Genomic DNA, 17,965 nt, shown 5'->3' on the forward strand with positions numbered 1-17,965 from the left:
AGGGTTTTTAGAAATAAGAATGGGAACCTCGTGCCCAAAAGTATGCATTGTGTATTATTAGAATGATTGTTTGGTGTATTATTACGTAATGTGCAATAAAAAACCCACAGCCTTTTATGGCCACCACTTACACAATGTTTCGTGTGGTACAGTCACTAACGTGTTGGGCCCACCGGTTACGACCATGGGGCAGAAATTCCCCAGCCTTGCATACGAGCAAGGGACTGAGCAAAGCAAGCGATCATGTACCCCAAACCCCTCATGCAACGCATCTTTGAGAATGAATGGGAAAACAAGCCATAGGATTTACAGGCAGCTCTGAACATGGCACAATTTAGCAGTGGTCACTAAACGGGTCGCGCTACCTTTCAGGGTGTGCGCTTTAGGACGCACTCCACTTTCAAAGAATTTAAAATCAGAACCCAACAGTGTTTTCATCTCGAGCGACATGGACGCTGCGCCATCTCATTTAGAATGTACAGTTGGAAACGGAAAACAAGTGAAGTTCCTGACCCCGTTGCTAAGGAACCGAGAGGGCACTCGGGACAGTTCCCCTCTTTGATCCCATGAACTCGGAGCCTATGCCGCTCAGCACTCTGGGACTTCTTGCCTGCACCCAGATGCTTTGAACTGGCTTCCCTCTCCCTGCACTAACCCTCTTTCCCCACCTCTATTCCAAGGGGTCACCAAAATGGCACACGTAAGGCTATACAAGACCACTTTGATTTGCATTACTCAACAAGACACCCACGCAGAAACGTAGCCGGCCACCATAGCAAGACTTTCTGGGTGGACATGAGATACAAGAGCGGGTCTCCTGGTTTATGCTCAGTTTAGGGGAGGTGGATTTTCTTTGGATGGGGCTTACAAGGGTGGATGGAGATTTTAGGGGAATAAACCAGAGGCTGGCATCAGATTAATGCTGTAATATGTGATCAATGCACTGCCTCGTCGCGCGGACTACTGCCGAGGCTCCTGCGCGCGACTCACGCCAGAGATCCCATGTGAATCACTGCATGGCCTCTCCACGCGCTGATCCAGGAGAATGGTTGACTTCACAGGTGCGCAGATGGAGTAGTCATCCCTGAACCAGCCTCATGCACCCGGTCACCTCTGCAGGCGGAGTGAGAGGAGTGGAATGCGGCCAGGTGCTGGCCAGGAAATGGCCTATAGGTAACTATTCACAAGAGGTGCTCCAGGATGTCAGCAGCCTCTGGCGTGCTCCCAACGACGCCTGATGACATCACACTCCAGGGACAAATCCACACGGAGGTTATGTAACCAGACACGAGTAGAGAAATAACTGCTATGCACGTGGCATGGGCTGAGAGACAAGAGCGTCATGGCGGGCTCGGAACCTCGGTTGACGTACATGCTTTGGCAACTTTTGGAACCTACTGGACCATGCAATATTAGTGATGGAGGTGCCACATATCAAAGGGTATCCAGACAAAGTCTCTCCCCAAAAATGTCTCCATCACAGATCTCTAACACCAAAAATAGCTACAGCAAAAAGCTTCCCTCATGCACGGAATATACACATGACATTTAAAGCATTGGCCAAACCCACCATCGTGCTCTTGGCCCCAAACATCACATGACTGGAAACCGAATAAGACATTTCCTCGGTTCTGGATTAAGTGCAAGTGCTTTTTTTTTTTTTAAGGGATTTCCAAATTGTGTACATGCTGATATTATGCAATGTAGAGACATTCGCATCTTAACGATGCCCTTGAATCGCACCTGGGCAACAGAGATAATTTGGCACCAGGTCAACGTGGGTCGGCACATAGGACGGCACAGGCCTCATAACAAGGTTTGATATACAAGAGACAAATGAGGAATGGGCGGGAGGAGAAGGGATTTGGGCATCCAGCGACAATACACAGGGCTGAACACCAGCGGCTATTCACAAGGCTAGGGCAGTTTCTAGCCAACTTGGTGCCCAGGGCGAATCACTAGAATGTGCCCCCACCTCCCCACCAGACAAGCACATGTCACTCCTAAACTACACCTTTGTGTCGTGTGACATCTGCTATATAAATGAAGCTGGTTTCATTACAATGTAATTCAACTACTTCACAGAAAAAATCTTATGTGAAAACACAGCTGTTGCTGCCCAAGTAAGATTCTTCTGTCACCTGCTCTTAAGGAAGGCCTTGCATGAAAGCAGTTTCAAACTATCCGTACTGGCACACTGCAGTGTGACCAGCCTGCCGGGGTCTGAGGGCCCATTGACCGCTGCCCTGTGTTTCAGGCATTCTGTTCGTACCACCCCACTTGTATTTCGCAAGGGGCAACAATACTAGACTAACCATATGAATTATTTCTGATAGAAGGTTATCATTCCAAGACGGACAGTCTGGTACACACTTACTGTACTGTTTCAAAATACCTCTCAGAGTGGGAAAGGGGACAAACGGCACAGATGAGGGTTCTTGCATGCTTTGCATTAAATTACAGAGCATTTCAGGAACATAACAGTGATCAGAGATCTCTATATTTGATAAACAAGTCTGTGATAAAAAGGTCTATGTGTGAATCTCTACATTCATAACAGACACATGGCTTGGTGATCACATCACGGTTCACTACACTCACCCTAACATTAAAATGCTTGTAAGCATGAACCATACATACTCATTCGGACGTAATAAATCTCGGAAGGTCGGTAGGGGTTTCATCACACAAGTCACACACACCACTGTGAAACAATCTTCCGCTACATTTGAAAATAACTCACCATCTTGTTTTTGAAAAATACTATTAAACACACCTCTTTTCAGCTTAGAATGTATCCACCCAAATTTAGTCTCATGTCTTTGATCCGAGTACTAGCGCTGAAAAGCCACCGAGCAGTTTCATGCAGTTGAAAATGTCATAACTTAACATGTCAGGATCTGGTTGACTAGGCCACAAGCCAAACAAGTAAATGTGCTGTTCTCTATGCCAAAGGTGCGTTTAAGGTACTTTAAAGTGGCAGATACCACTGCCCACCACCCCTATAACTTCCCCCATTAGCATGTCCTGGCAGCATCCCTTTGATGCTGCGGTGGATGGGGGATGTGGGGGCGGTGTCCCATGTGCTGGCGAAAAGGCGCTCACAGTCCTTTTGTCCAGCCCTCACTGCAAGTGCCTACCAGGCACCAAAGTCACCCTCCTGTCTCCCATGGCCGCCTGGGACCTCGACCTTCATGGCAGCTTTGTGTGTGGGCCCCTTCCTGCACACACCAGCACCTTCCGGCACCCAATCCCCTCAGCTATTTAGCTCTGCACCCCGGGCCGTCGCCCGCTCCAAGAAACAGGGCTGCACGAGGCATGCACGATACCATTATCATGTAAAGCACTCTAGACCAGGGAAACATACCAATGTCACCAATGGGCCTCCATCCTAGCCAATGCAGACCTGCAGTACAGACTCATGCATGGGTAAAAGTCATCCTGAGCTGCATACACCATGGCAAGCCACAATCTCTTGAGTCAGGATGCCCAAAATCTGGCAAGTGCGCGTCTAAGAATTAAACACCACCATGGCCTGCTCCACATGGGAGGCTCCCTGTCCAGCTGCAACTTTCCAACAGATCACAGGAGAGGGGGCCCGGCATTGCACCAACAGCCATTTAAAAGCAAACCAAGGCGTTGAGGGTTACAGTAAAACACTGACCGTTCTGCTGTCCAACGACAGCAGACAGCGCTGCTCATAGGGACTACCACCGCTAACAGAGGCACACTCTCCAGTCTGGGAAGCAGAAGGCCGATACATCTCTGAGCGGGAAAGCGAGCTCTTACCATTGGTTGCCAGCCATTCATCCATGTTCACACCCTTGGGCAGCGCCACGAGCATCAGGATATCGGTGTCGACGATTCGCGCAGACACGTAGCGTGGATCTAAGCAGAGTCTGTCGACATCTGGGTTTGGCTTCCTCTTGCCTTTCAGAGGCTTGCTGCTGCTGCTGCTGCTGGAAGAGAGAAGGACACGTCAGCGGTAAAAAACCTGTAGCGGGGAAGGGACAAGGCACCCACTAGGAGGTCATGGAAGGTATTCCCGCAATACAAAAGCTCTGCAAAGCAATGTCCACATACAATGTGCCACATACAATGTGCCAACAAGGCCCCCCTCGCATGCGCTCGAGCCCCCCAAACTCTTGCAATACAGTTAAGTCGCTGCCCTGCCCACAGGCCTGCACCATGAGCAATGATGGCCCAGGAGCTCAGTAGACATGTTTCTGGTTGATGAAAGCCCTCATATGTTCGATCCATTTCTCTGAGTTTAGGGGGAAGGAGAGGTAAAACAGCGGACGGGACCACACGGTGCCATGTTCTCAATACACTTACTGTTTCTTGTAGCCCAGCAGCTTCCCCACCGCTTGGAACACCATCGCAGCAGGCGGGGTACCGGCCAGCGTGGAAGGAGTGCCGTTCGAGTGTTGGAGCCTTCTCGGAGCTATCTCGCGGGGCACCACGTCCAATCAGGTACTCACAGCAAACCCGCTAGGCACACAGAGCAACATGGCAGGAGGTCACGCGAGGGTCTGTGGGAGGAAGAGACAGGCGTGTGAGACAGGCGAAGGGGGGGAAGAGGGTAGCGTCAGACTCGGGCGTAGACTTGAATGATCACGAGATAAAGATTGCGTTGCAGAGGGGGTCCCTGCCGGTGGGCATTCTTTTTTGCTGGACACACAACAATGATCTTAGTAATCGTGGTTGTGGCTGCCTGTGCCGTTGTAACAAGGAGAGGGTTGCGGAAGCCCCCCCCCCCCTCCCCAACTCTGTGCTTACAAACTAACAATGGAACAGGTTGCAATTCCCTGTACGATCCACACTTCCTCTGCCTGCATTAAGATGGCAGCCCAATGTACGCCTACACTGCATGCGCGCACATGCCACATTTCTTTATAAACAACGTATACATGCGTGCAACACACACACACACACACGCTATACTTTAGTGGACACTCGTATACAAAGTACACTCGTAGAAGGGGCACACTTTCAGAAAAAGTGCAATTTCTTATCTTGGTTCAGAAATAAGACAGAAATGTGTTCGGTAAAGAGGTTGCTCAATAGGCCTGTTTCCATGGAAACCAACTGCAAAGTACACATGAGAAAAAGAAATTGCTCTACCTTCTAAAGGTATCACCGCAGTCTGTGCTGAGTGATTAGTTATGGCTCTTTGCATGTTTCAGATGTAGGAACACGCATGGGAGAAAGAGGTTTGTTGATAATCCCTAATCAGCACTCCCCCGCTCCCCCAAGAGCTATAAATGAAGGGAGAGGAGGGCCCGGACAATGCTCCCTTGGGCCCATTAGATGAGCACTCTTGTTTTTGTCTAAAACGGAAACGCTGGCATCCCATGTCCCGTCAAGAGCTCTAACAGTCCCGGAAATGCGCGATGAGCTCATTCATCTAACAGTTCCTCTGCGAGGGCCATGAGCCCCAGAGCAGCAACCCCCCCCAAACCCCAGCGCGCCTCCCCTCGTCACCAAGGATCCCACCTCACCAATGCTTACGCCCTTGCTGTGTACAGCGCTCCTCTACTGCTGAGCAGCCCGGTGTGCGCCGTGCGTACGCACGACAGACAACTCGCACCAAGAATTCAAAAACTGCCCAGCAAATGGAGGAGCCCAAAACGCAGCCTTCTGCTAAGCGACGACAGGCAAAGAACATGTTCTCTTGTGTCAACAGCACAAGGGGGCCGGTCCTCTCTGAATCCAGCACCTCTGTGGGGGAGGCAGAGGTGGGGTTCAGGCTGGTCAGCTCTCAGAGCCTCTACTGCCCCTTGCCGCAAGGTCATTCGAGGTCATACGCATGGCTGTATGCGTATGGTTTAATTTAGTCAGGTCGCTGTTGGTACTCTTGTTCAGAAGAGAATTGCCAGGCATTTCGGTGCTGGACTGCCCTTGGGCAGGACAAAGACTGATATGTAGTGGAAATTTCTCTTCTGTGAAAGGATGTGAGCTAAAGACTCTGGCTGAGACCCTAACCCGGGATATAGGCTGGTAGTAGAGAAACTCCCAGAACCCCCCCCCTTGTTTTTGCTTAATTTAGCAGAAACCTAGTCGTGAAGCAGCGGCGAGCTTCACACCAAGGGGATGGAGTAATAGTGTACAACTGGACCGCTCGACTGTTCAGGGTAGAGACACAATAACATGGAGAGCTGGGACTCAGTAAGACAGACAGGCAATATCATTTTTATTTATTTTGCATTTATATAGCGCACATACAGCCCGAAGGCATCGTGGCAGTCTTAGTTACAAAAGAGTTACATACATGTGATGATAAAGGTCAATATAGAGGCTGCCCCAGTCTCAGTCAGGATGGCGCCTTGGCGCGGTTACCATTGAAGCTATATTTCTCTGAGTTTCCAGTGATCCGAGCTTCCTCACTGCACTGCTAAGCCCCCGGTCTGCCTAAGTGAGACCCACTTGTACTTCACTGCAATGAGAGGAAGCCAAGGCAGGGTTGGACTTGGATGCCAACCCACAGCCGCCGGGACAGCATTGGGAGTGCCTCTTCACTCGGAAGCCCTGCCATTCCAAAAGAAGATTTATAAGCCCATTGGTAAAATGGCTCCGCCGCCGGGGGATGGATCGATTTCTCTCAAACACTTTGGCCTGAATCAGATTTTGTTCCAAGGCACTGATAGTCTATGAACTTTTTAAAATAGTATTTGCTACCCCCGCTTCAAAGCACCAACGTTAATGTTACAGCATTTTAACGGCACACCACTTATCAACACCAACTTAGTCCTTCCAGGACTTGAGCATTTGCCATGCAATGTGAACAGACCTTTCCAGCACGCACCAAACCCAGCGAGCTACCTGCCGTGCAAGTGAACCCGAGGTGGGCCGATGTGGAATACTAGTGTGCCGCCTTCTGTTGAAAATTATGACTGTGGGAGGGTGGACTGCAGAAAGTGCCCCACGTACTTGAGACAATATGGGATTGTGTCGTTTTGACTCCGGTGAGACAGCCCTACCCTGGATGAGGATGGGGAGAGACCAGTCATCAGGTGGAAGGAAGCAAGTCCGAAACAGGAAGCAAGTCTACTTTAGCTCTGATGCATATCTGTTCTGCTTGTAGCACTCTGGCCATGTTCAATTTGTTTTCCATTGTCTGCTGGTTAAGTTAGGCCTTCTGATATCTGTGTTCAGTTCCAGATGCTTTTTGTTGTGTCACCTGTATGATTTTGTCAAGCGCCTTGATGCCCGCGGGCTTTGGCGCTTTACAAGTATACAAATAAATCAATAAGTCTGAACCAGGAGGCGGAACAGCCCAAGAGGCTCTGTTGCTAAAGCACAGCCAGCTCTGCTGAATGGCCAACCCAGCCCCGAGCAAAGGTGTTCTGCTCGAATGCTCCACAGGCTCAAAGTCATCAAGCAGTTCCTCCCACTGCTGACTTTTGAAAAGCAATGTTGAATTCCATTTTTAATTTCTTCTCTCTCCAGGATTCCACGATTCTAATTATAGAAACGTATTTTTTATTTCCCACTAAATTTTGGTTGGAATATATCCACACAGAAAGACGCCACTGCTGTACTGTGGGGGTGCACGGCACAAATAAACAGGTGCCCAGTTGTTATGTTTACATGGTAAATAACAGCCTGAAATGGAGGACTCTTGAGTCAGTCGCTTCTACAAGCAACCAGTGGGTGGTAGATCTCCTTCGGCTGGGGCCTCCCTCTGAAACAGCCTCTCTGAAACTTGAAGAGAACCACCTCTGTTTCGGGAAGCACCTCAAGACCTTACTCTTTGCTTCTGCCTTCTCTCTTCCTCTGCCCGCTGATTTCCTGTCTGATACTGCACTGGTCACCTGGCTACCCTCCGATTTCAGGCCCAGGTCCCTGCCAGCCCAGTTGCACACCTGCACTGCCTCCCGGCAACGCTTGCACTTGGGTCTGTATCAGTAACCTTACAGTCCTCCTACCTGCACTTTTGGACAGCTGCTGTCAGCACTTACCCTTGCACCTGCCACCTGCTGGCCGCACTTCTTGTTATTGTTTTGATCCCATGTACAGCACTGCGCCCTCTCACCCTCCCCTGCACTTGCGCGATCTCATGTCACTTGGCCTAGTAAGATTGTTGTCTCTGTCCTACCTCTGTTCCCCCTTCCTTGCCTCGAAGGGCCTTGAAACACTCGTAGGCACGTTACAAATGCCATATCATATCAGTACTGAAGCTGTGGGGAACGGGAGGGGAGTCAATAGGAAGATTCCAGAGAGGGAGTGGGAAAGCATTGGTGGAGTTCAGCACTGGGACAGGAAAGGGATCGGGTCATCACATCCCAGATCAGCCCAGCATGAGCGCAGGGCCCACAGTCGGGTTTGTGTAGAGGAAAAGAATCGAAAAAACCGGAAGTTCACGCTCCAGGCAGACCAGCTGACAGGAGTCATCAAAACAGGCCAGGCGGATACCTCGGTTATGATTTTATGAGGCAGATACGGCTGAAAGCGACAGGAAAGCCAGGTGAAATTACCCTCAGCAGACAGGCTGAGCAACAAAAGGACAGACGCCTGACAGGGCAAGTCCCAACATCTGCACCAACCCGACAAGCTCGAAACTAGGACTGACTCAGAGGCGAGGCACAAAACCCGGAAGGATGCACACCATAGTCCGCCGGCAGGGATGCTTGAAACGACCCTCCGTGGAAACCACCGAACCCTCACAGGCATATCTGACAGTGCCCGCAACGCAAGTGGGTGCCCAGAAAGTTTTTTTTTTTTTTTAAAAATGGAGTAAACTGGTAAAAACGAGCATTACAGACAAACACGGCCCTCATAGACCACACACATTCTTGGTGTGATCTTGGGCCGTGAGATTCCACCCAGTGCTGCGCGTTCTGAGTCCACACTGTGCAAATGTATAGGTTTTGTACCATCCCAGGCTATTTCGACCCAGGCCAAAGCATCCATAAGACCTCAGTGCCATGGACTAGAAGCCCATCAGTATCACGTGATGGCCAATTTGACATTTCCAAAACAGCTGTGGTCAGCATCCGCCCCCCCCCATGGACGCCTAATCCTCAGCTTTCCTCCCTATGAGAGTTCCTGGCCCGAAGGTTCTCGGGCAAACACAGGCTCAAATTATTTCTAATAGTCTAGTCGTTAAAATGCCCTTTACTCAAATTAACAACTTTTCTTCCTTTTCCCTTATTTGTTGTAATTATTGTCCTTGGTTCACTTGAACATTTAGCAAATAAATGACCATATTACATAAATAGATATGCAATTCATCCAAATATCAAAACATGTACTAAGCGTACACACATCCACAAATGAAAGTACAGAGATTTCCCAGAAATTAATTAACTGTACTCATTCCAAAGAGAAGGCGACCAAAATACCAAAAACTGCCACCAAATCAGATGTGACTGCACCCCTAAGCCATCGATCCCAAAAACAGTCCTTATCAATAAAACCCAAAGAGTTAAAAAAAACTGCTTAGAATTGCCAAGACGCAGGGGGCTACAAGAGGTACATTCAAGCATTAAATGGAACAATTTTTCTGGATCTGTCTTGCAAAATCTGCACATGGTTTCTTCCAACGGAATTCTCTTGCATCTATATAAGATTTTCATAGTCAAAACACAGTTCCATCTAAATCTCATGACTAGACCACGTGCTCCTTTGCCAGGATAAATTGACAAAGCAGGACCAACACACCCAACTTTTTATGGTCGCCAGCCAGGTGAGACAAAGAGCCACAGCTGTGCATTTTTCCCGCAGTCATTGTCCAGTGCCAGGGTTCCAGACAATCTTAGGCCCATTCAGCAACTCTACACGAGTAGAGCCATGGCCAAGACAGAACAAATTGAGTTACTGTTACACTTTCATATCAACAGTAGACTTCAGATGCTCCTACAATGTCCTGGGGCCAGCCATTCAAATGTACCCCCAAAAAAAGATGAAAATTCGCCACTTACCGCAGCATTTTAAAGATATGAATCCCAGCTCATTGTGTAGTGCCAACGCAAGTAACTAATGTGGTAATTTAAATATTCGCCCCCACAACAAAGCTTCAATACCTGGGGACAAGGGAGGCTCAGAGACTGTGACCAGGAATTCTGCACTGGTGCCAAGACACAGTCCAAGCACAGCACCCACGCTACAGTTCAGAATGAACATTAAGACACCCATGTTGTGTTACTAGCATTCAGACCAGCACCCAAACCTGATGTATGTGAATTATCTGTTAAATGCGCGTGGACACTAAAGTATTCTCTCACCACATATAGAGGCACACTCACCACACCCAAAGTCAACCTTCCAACATGGAGGAACCCTCGCCGCCGACTTCTCTTGGAAGGCATTCGGCAGGTTTATGGAGCCGATTGGCCTGGAAGTCCATCGCCAGCATGGACCGAGGGCTGGCCAACTCTGGCCCTGGGGTCTGAAGATTCAGGAGGCTCACGAGGCCCAGCACCTGTGGCAGGTAGGACGAGCTCTGGGAGCAGTCTCCGTCTACCCTCCTGCTTACCACAAAAGAAAGGGGGCGCGCAGGTGCATATCCCGCCGAACTCTTCATTCCAGGTAACATGTCCCGTCTCCAAGAAGCCATAGCTCTGCGCCAAGGGGGGTGTCCAAGCAGCCCCTCCACCCACCATTAACTGACACAACTATCTAAAGGCGGGAAGAGAGAGATAGCGAATGGCAGAGAGGGTCCTAAGCTGTTTGCAGAGGCCACTTTATAAGATTGCAAGGGACTGAGTGGGTGCAGGGATAGGGCGAGTAGGAGTGGCAGGTAAACAAGAGCCATTGAAGCACTGCTGGAGAACACACAAAGAAACAAAGGCACACTGAAGCTCAGGCGCAGTTGAAGGCCCAGAGGACGATAATCCCTGTGGCGTTGATCTGATCCTAGATATCGCACGTACGAAAAGCGACTATCCAGGAGTGAGATGCGAGAGTTCCAATATTGGACCATCCTGTGCCAACACTACTCTCACTGGTAAAATAGGCTGGCCAACACAGCACATAATGTGCCTGACCCACAAAGATCTCCAGTGGAGAAAAGAAGCAAGGAAAATGCTGTGCTATATAAAACCACCGCCAAAACATAAAACAAGACGAGGTCCGATTGTGGCGTTCAGGGGCATGTGGCCTAGTGGTTAAGCAGGGGCATGTGGCCTAGTGGTTAAGCAGGGGCATGTGGCCTAGTGGTTAAGCAGGGGCACGTGGACTAGTGGTTAAGCAGGGACATGTGGCCCGTTGCCTTAACTGGAGGAGATGGGGCACAGGGCTTAATTTCAGGGGCATGTGAGTTCAGGGTTAAGCGCAGGGAGGTGTGGCCTAGTGGCTGAGCACTAAGAGGTAAAGGCTAGCAGCTGCATTCAGAAGACACATCTCTGTCACGTGTTACCAAGTCCCTTCTCAGACTATCCTTAAAGCCCACTGTCGCAAACTAGTAATACCCATCCGCACATCGCATTATAAACCATGGGGAAGGGGTGTAGCGGGTCCATACCCGCCAGTACAACACAAGCACCGGGCAGACGGGCACACTTCTCATCATAGGTCCCAGAGCAGAAGATTCTCCACCATTTAGTGACTAGGCCTTCACCCCTTGCTAGTACCGCCCCACTCCCCAAAACCCCCCAGGCACAATTTCAGGCCTCGCCACAGTTCCAGGATTCAGGGATGACCCAAGATAATCAGTGCCACGAGGCTAGGTGAACAGCAGTAGCGAGCGCTTTACAAACCTCGGCAACATAACATACAAGCAGCCTCACTGCCGCAAGCTGTTTGCACACACAGCCACCATCAACACTCCCAGTGCTCACCCTCAGAGAGCACTTGGGCACCCACTTTGCGCCGGGAAAGGTGTTGCTCTGAACAACGCCCAGGATCATCCCAGATGGCACCACAACCTTCTTGATTGCCCTCCGGCCAATGAACACCCTTGTTCCCTCAACAATGATTGGCTAATGCAGTAAAAAGGCGAGATTGCCACTGAGAGACTGGTGCCTCAGAACGGGCAGTGAGCCTAGAATATACTCATGCCAACCTCTGCCCCAAACTTACTTAGGTGGTTTGAGGGGGAGAGGGGGTGTCGATCAACGACTTGAGTGCTACGCTTTAGCAACTGATATCTGAGTTCATCTTGTATGCAACACGATCAAATCAATTCAGAAGTGGAGTACCAGGAAGTTGGGTAATTATATATGTACGCAGGATACGTGCAGCGCCACTCGACGCCAATCGCGGCGGTAACTAATCGTCTGCAGTCTTGCGCAATGTGCGTCTTGGTTTGATACAGGCATGTATAAACTAGCACTGCCCTGTAAGATAAAGACATTTTTCTGGAAGAAAAGGCTTCCATTTGGGCTAATTTGCATACCCATAATGCTTTGCTCATGTGGCTGTGAACTTCCAGTGATGGTTACGAGGTGGCGCTGATGCACGTGCGACTTGGCTCCCATGGGTACATTGCAGCAAGTGTGTGGGCAGAGGTAGGGTGGAAGAGCAGTGCAACATGAGAGTCCGCCCTGTCTGCCAGGGATAATCGCACCATCATTCCACAGCCCCACATGCCCCAACCTGCACCGGCCAGGGCGCTGCTGCCGACACACCCATTCGGCACCAAGGCCTCGCCCATCGTCCTAGAAGGACGCCCAGCTATCAACAGTCAACGTGTTAGCTGGCACGTTGCCTCAAGCGCACCCCAGAATGCACATGGCCTTACACGTCACCCTAAAACGCTGCGAGGCCTTCCTATCAGCAGTCAGGACGGTGACAAGTGTCGCACCCCTCATCACTCTAGCCATGCAGGGTTGCCTGGCAGCAGCTGGGGTGCTGACACGTGGTCTCACTCGGCTCCCCCCGGAAAGGCACCTAGGCCTAGACATGGGCGCCCTAAAAAGTCCTCTGGAATAGCCGCTACTTTGGCTGCTTTGACAAACATTGCCTGGGGTTGAGAGAAAAAGCCAATCTTGGTGGCCTGCAAATCCCCCCCTCCCCCCCACAACCACGACATTGTATTCTAACGGAAGCCACAGATCCGGGTGGTACCCTAAAATAAAAAAGTGCATGTTGGGGGTCCAGGTTCTGTATTGAGAGGTGTTCTAGCTTGGTGTGTTTCAACAGGACACCTAGTGTCCGTGATCTCAGAGTGCTTGGGGTGTCATGGTGGAGTGTCGGGTTCCGGGAAGGACAGTTGGAGAGAAGGCTGTGCAGAACCAGTGTTGCCGTGTATGCGACTATCTATCGTCCTGCGTGTTTGGTAACCGTGCAATAGTACCCACCGCATCTTGTGCCTTCAGTGCACCCGGAAGGCCTTATGTTCAGTGCACACATACGTAGTCTAAGGGGGATAGCTCAGGGGCAACGCGCTCGCCTGTAAACGATGCCACAAAGGATCGAGCCCCGAGTCCGCGCTTAGAAACCTCGCGGCATTAAGCGCTTTATAAACAACCACTTAGAATTATTAAAATCACCTGCTTAGAGTGCCACGTGTCAAGGAGAAGGCCACACGCTTGTGACGACTCACACGTGGTATGACGCCAGGCAGTTACGTACCCCAAAAACAAATTTATGTTCACTAGGCTGCAAACCAAACATCGTTAGAGGGGTGTCAATACGGGCAGAAACTGCCGCCTGCTGGAATGCCAGATCCTCATTCCCCAGGCCGGTCACGTGCAGAGATCCGGGGCGATCCGTGCTGCTAGCCCGCGCTTCCTGGAAAGATTTGGCAGGCAGAGATCTGCGTATTTACCACCAAACAAATGAAGTTACTTTCCTGTAACGCTGGTCTTTCAGCATGGCGTACGCTATAAATGCACGAGCATGGTACATACGAGACATTCACGCTGCGCAAAAATACAGCATGTGCAGTCGCCGCGCTCGAGTTCCCTTTAGCCCCGCAGATTCACGCCACAAGTCCCCATCTGGAGCATCACTGTCTCACCAGAGACCTGTCACCGACCCATCCTCTAAAGAGCAGCGCTGGACGAAACGGCGGTTCCTCTAATCAGCGCACTTGGCGTGGCACTCCACTGCTCATAAAAGCGCATGTTGTAACCACTAACCGCCTAGAAGCCTCGCTATTCACCCACCACATCCATAATCTGGCTGTTTTATATTCTTCAGCACCGAGGCTGCTCTGGTAGCTGTGTACTTCCAAAATAATGCTACAACACCCACAACACGACGGTAATGCCCCGACTGTGTAGGGAAAGGGGCATTCGGGTCGTGCAGGGAAAGGGCCATTCGGGTCGCAGCTCTGTGTGACCTTTTCACAAGTGGTGCGGTTGTAACGAGTCAGCGCAACCCCCAAAGCTTATGTTGCCCACATAACAGGCCGTGCACGCTGGCCTGGGAACACGTGGAAGGGGCGGAGAGCGGTCCCCGACCTGTGGGGGGAAACATGGACGGCGGGTGCATGCTACAGTCTGTAGTATAGATGCTAGAACGTGCTTGGTCGTCGTACTCCTCGTCCGTGTAACGCCCGCGGTGTATCGTAAGGGGTTTAACATCAGCTCTACTCCATTTTTATCGGGGATACTTACAAAAACACACCGTTTAACACAAAAAACAGTACTGTTTTAGTACATGGGTTTATCACTGTGGGCTGTGCGTATATGCGTGTGCCACATTTTGTGGGTGAGCTCCGGTTATACCCCCTAACTCCCATTGCATGCCCAATGAGCTCGAGGGAGGGGGGCTCTCAAAATGGATTGCCAATCTCGCCTGGGGCTGGCAGCGAAGTATTGAGGGCTCCAAGCACAAGGGGTGGCCGATTTAACTAGGGACGAGTATAGCCACCCCCCCCCCCCCGCGTCCCAGTGGTTAGAGATCTACCAGGTGCTTCGCATAATAAGTTGTGGCACTTCTACTAATACTTCGTGTTCTCTGCAATCTGCGTCGGACAGCGCCAGCTCCTAGGCGCTTTTATAACTAGGCTTGTGATTACCCAACGTAATTGATCAACTTTGTATGGATAGGAGTCCAAGCGCTACAATCACATTCCTGGTTCATATTTAGTAAAGCTGAAAGGCTGGACAGCCACCCCGTGGGCCCGCACCTGCCACCTCCACGCATACACATGCGTGCAGAGAGCAGCAGGTGCGCGAACCAAATCCACTATCCAAAGATCCCAGCCCGCTTCTTCTCCCCGGGGAAAGCCAAAAGACAAAGCCTTGGTGGAGAACCGGAACAAAGGGGCAGTGGGTGGGTGCACTCACCTCCGGCTCGAGGAGGGCGCCAAGTTGCACTTACCCACAAGCGAGGGTCTGGTCGCAGAGTTGGGGGGAGGAGGACGCACGCAGCTCGGGAAGTTCGGCCGCAGCAGCGATCAGTGTCCCGGGAGCAGGCGGCACACGGTCCCCTCTCTCCCGAAGCACCGGGGAGGAAGAGGCAGACAAAAGAGCGAGAAGCCGCGAGCCGGAGAATCCTCACAGTCGAGTCCAGACAGGCTTAACCCCGCCCACAGCCGGCCTCCGCCAATCACAGGGAGCCAGGGGCGGCCCTCTCCATGGCAACCGAGGAAGCACCTCATCTCCCGGGGTAATGCCCCCTCACACACACAAGGCTGTAGCGTGCACCCTACTGCGGGGACCCTGCCCCCGGCGTCCTGTACCCTTCCCTCACCCCTCCCCGTCCCCAGGATACGAGCCCCTTCCTGTACACGCCCTAGCCCGCCCCCCTGCTGTAAAACACAGGAGGAAGAAAAACAAAGGTCACGAAACGGGGCAGAGAATCCATGATAGACAGGAGCACTGGAAGAAAAGAAAAAAATAGGACCGGAAGAAGGGGAAGGGGGTGGGAACACGAGAACATCATAAGCGTCCGAAATTAGGATCGGGGACAGGCGGAAACAAAGCAAGCCCTAAGAGAAAGGAAATTAGGGGGACTTGAGAGAGCGCCGGAGGCAGAGGAAGAAGACGCTGACGCGGAAGAAAAAACTGGAAATAAACCGAAAAGGGGTACGAGGAAGAAGTGGGTGAGGTAAAGCAGGGCGTGAAAACCAGAAGCGTTAGACAAAGATGGGACCAATGCGTAAAAGGCACGATGAAGGGGAAACAACTGAAAAAAATACAACGAAAGGGAAAGAAAAACGATGATAAAAAGGATGGGGTGGGTTGAAATGCTAGAAGGGAGAGCGGAAGAAAAATTAAATAAATGTGAAGAGGAGTTGAGGTAAAAGAAGGAAGGGAAAATACAGAGACAGAACGCGAATGAAAGAGAGACCAGAAGCCAAAGCCTTGGAACTTGTTAATGCCCATGGCCCCCCGAGGGAGGGCGATCTCATTTGTACTGTAAAATGTTGACATAAAGGCATTTGGATAACTATGGTCATAATGGGTAAATGAACCATAATATGGGAGAAGTGCAGGAACAGTATTCTAGAAATACTACAAGAGGGTGGGGGGGCAGGGATTTCATGGGTAGGGCCGAGTCTGGGGGTCCGGCCTGGCTCTAGGAGCCCACCACGGGACAAGCCCATGAAATCCCTGGCTCCCCAGAAAAAGGAAAAAAATTAAACGCAGCAACATCAGGGCCGCTTTTATTATTTTTCCCATATGGGCCTGTCTTTTCATTTTGCCCGTGTAGCGCAGGCCAAATGCAAAGAAATTGTCAACTGTGGCCTGGTGCCCTCTTGGCACTCGAGCCACCATCAGGGTCGCAATTATTTTTTTCCACATTTGGCCATTTCTTTCAATTTTGCCAGCGCAGCGGAGGACAAATTGAAAAAAGTGGTCAAATTATTGAAAACAAATAAATGGGTATTTTTTTCCGTTTTGTCCGCGTGGGGCAGGCAAAATGGAATGAAATGCTTTTTTTGCACTGGGCAGGCATGGCAGGGCACGCGCATCCAGGGGTACCAGCCCGAAAGGAGGGTCGGGCTGGAGCCCAGGCTGGACCAGGCGCGCCCATCTCTAAGAACTACAGTATTATAATTATGTTTGCTCCGAGACGTTTGTTATTTTTCTTCTTTTACACAGACATTGGACAAGGATATCCCGCCTAATGGCTGATAGTATTGCTTGCACCCGAGGGCTTCTACTAAAACAGATATGTGCTGAATGACTGTTGAGGCAGAGCTTTTGGAATGAATGTATGTCCTGAAGATAGCTCTATAAGCAGTATATCGTGTACACTAGAGTACAGTGCAACACGAACAGAGAGCCGAAACAAGTGTCGACAAGCTAGATAAGGGAACTGTGTAGTTTTACTATCTTGTGCTCTGAACAATGAACCATTTCATTGTCTATTAAGTGTCTGAGAAAACGACATAGGATCACCCATTTACTAACCAAAAGTCACCACATGTTTTATGTAGAACTGCCATAGGAACAGAATTGCATAATCACACTGGATTAATATGTATGTACATGTTTTTTTTATCTCCGATTGGCCATGTCTTTGTAAATAAAATATGAATGTATGACGTATATTTTGTATTTTCTCTTGAGCTGGAAGCCCAAATGAAAGCCGACATGTTGTGATTTTTGAGTAAGGGAGGGGTAACCAGTCTCCTTTAGACTTATGGTGTATTACCTCTTCCACGTTTGAGACTAATGCCCCGACAACATAAAATTAGTGGAAGTACCTAATTGATATACCAACCATTTATGTACATAGTGGGTGACAGTTACAATTATTTTTACCAAAGGTGAAGGTACGAAACTGGGAGCGCCAATAAAAAAAATAAAAAAAAATAATCGCCCTTAGATAGCAATGCACATAAATGGTAGCTCCCATGGTCCTTCCCAGTCAATATCCAGACCCCCCCCCCCAAAAAAAAATGTGCACCTCTCACTCTTCCCATAGCCAATTCCTCCATGCCTCTCACTTACCATTACACCTTGCTGCTACGAACCTGGTCCAGGCTGGGGGTAAGCCCTTTACAAGCACACATTACATGGTCTCCTTTCCACTTCCAAAACATGCACCACAGTAGGGATTGCTGAAATTATTAATTTAAACGACGAAATGTAAACCAGCATTCGCAGTGCATGCTGTGGAC

General features: G+C 50.1%; 1 protein-coding gene across 4 annotated transcripts in view; it reads right to left on the reverse strand.

Annotated features, from left to right (window-relative positions):
* Nucleotides 1-17,965, reverse strand: part of LOC138453062 (MOB kinase activator 2-like) — a 95,008-nt gene that overhangs the window by 35,222 nt on the left and 41,821 nt on the right. The window contains exons 1-3 of one of the 4 annotated variants that reach the window (XM_069605565.1): nt 15,214-15,489; nt 4,336-4,532; nt 3,790-3,956 (exon numbers count right to left, since the gene is read on the reverse strand). In XM_069605565.1, coding sequence (XP_069461666.1) covers nt 3,790-3,956; nt 4,336-4,379 — 211 coding nt within the window. In that variant the 5' untranslated portion in view covers nt 4,380-4,532; nt 15,214-15,489. Of the gene's footprint in view, nt 1-3,789; nt 3,960-4,335; nt 4,533-15,213; nt 15,490-17,965 lie in introns of those variants that run through there. The other 3 variants (XM_069605546.1, XM_069605574.1, XM_069605555.1) reach the window with 3 other exon arrangements.

Source organism: Ambystoma mexicanum, chromosome 1p, assembly GCF_040938575.1.
Source record: "Ambystoma mexicanum isolate Mex_15411 chromosome 1p, UKY_AmexF1_1, whole genome shotgun sequence".
Taxonomy (NCBI): Eukaryota; Metazoa; Chordata; class Amphibia; order Caudata; family Ambystomatidae; genus Ambystoma; species Ambystoma mexicanum.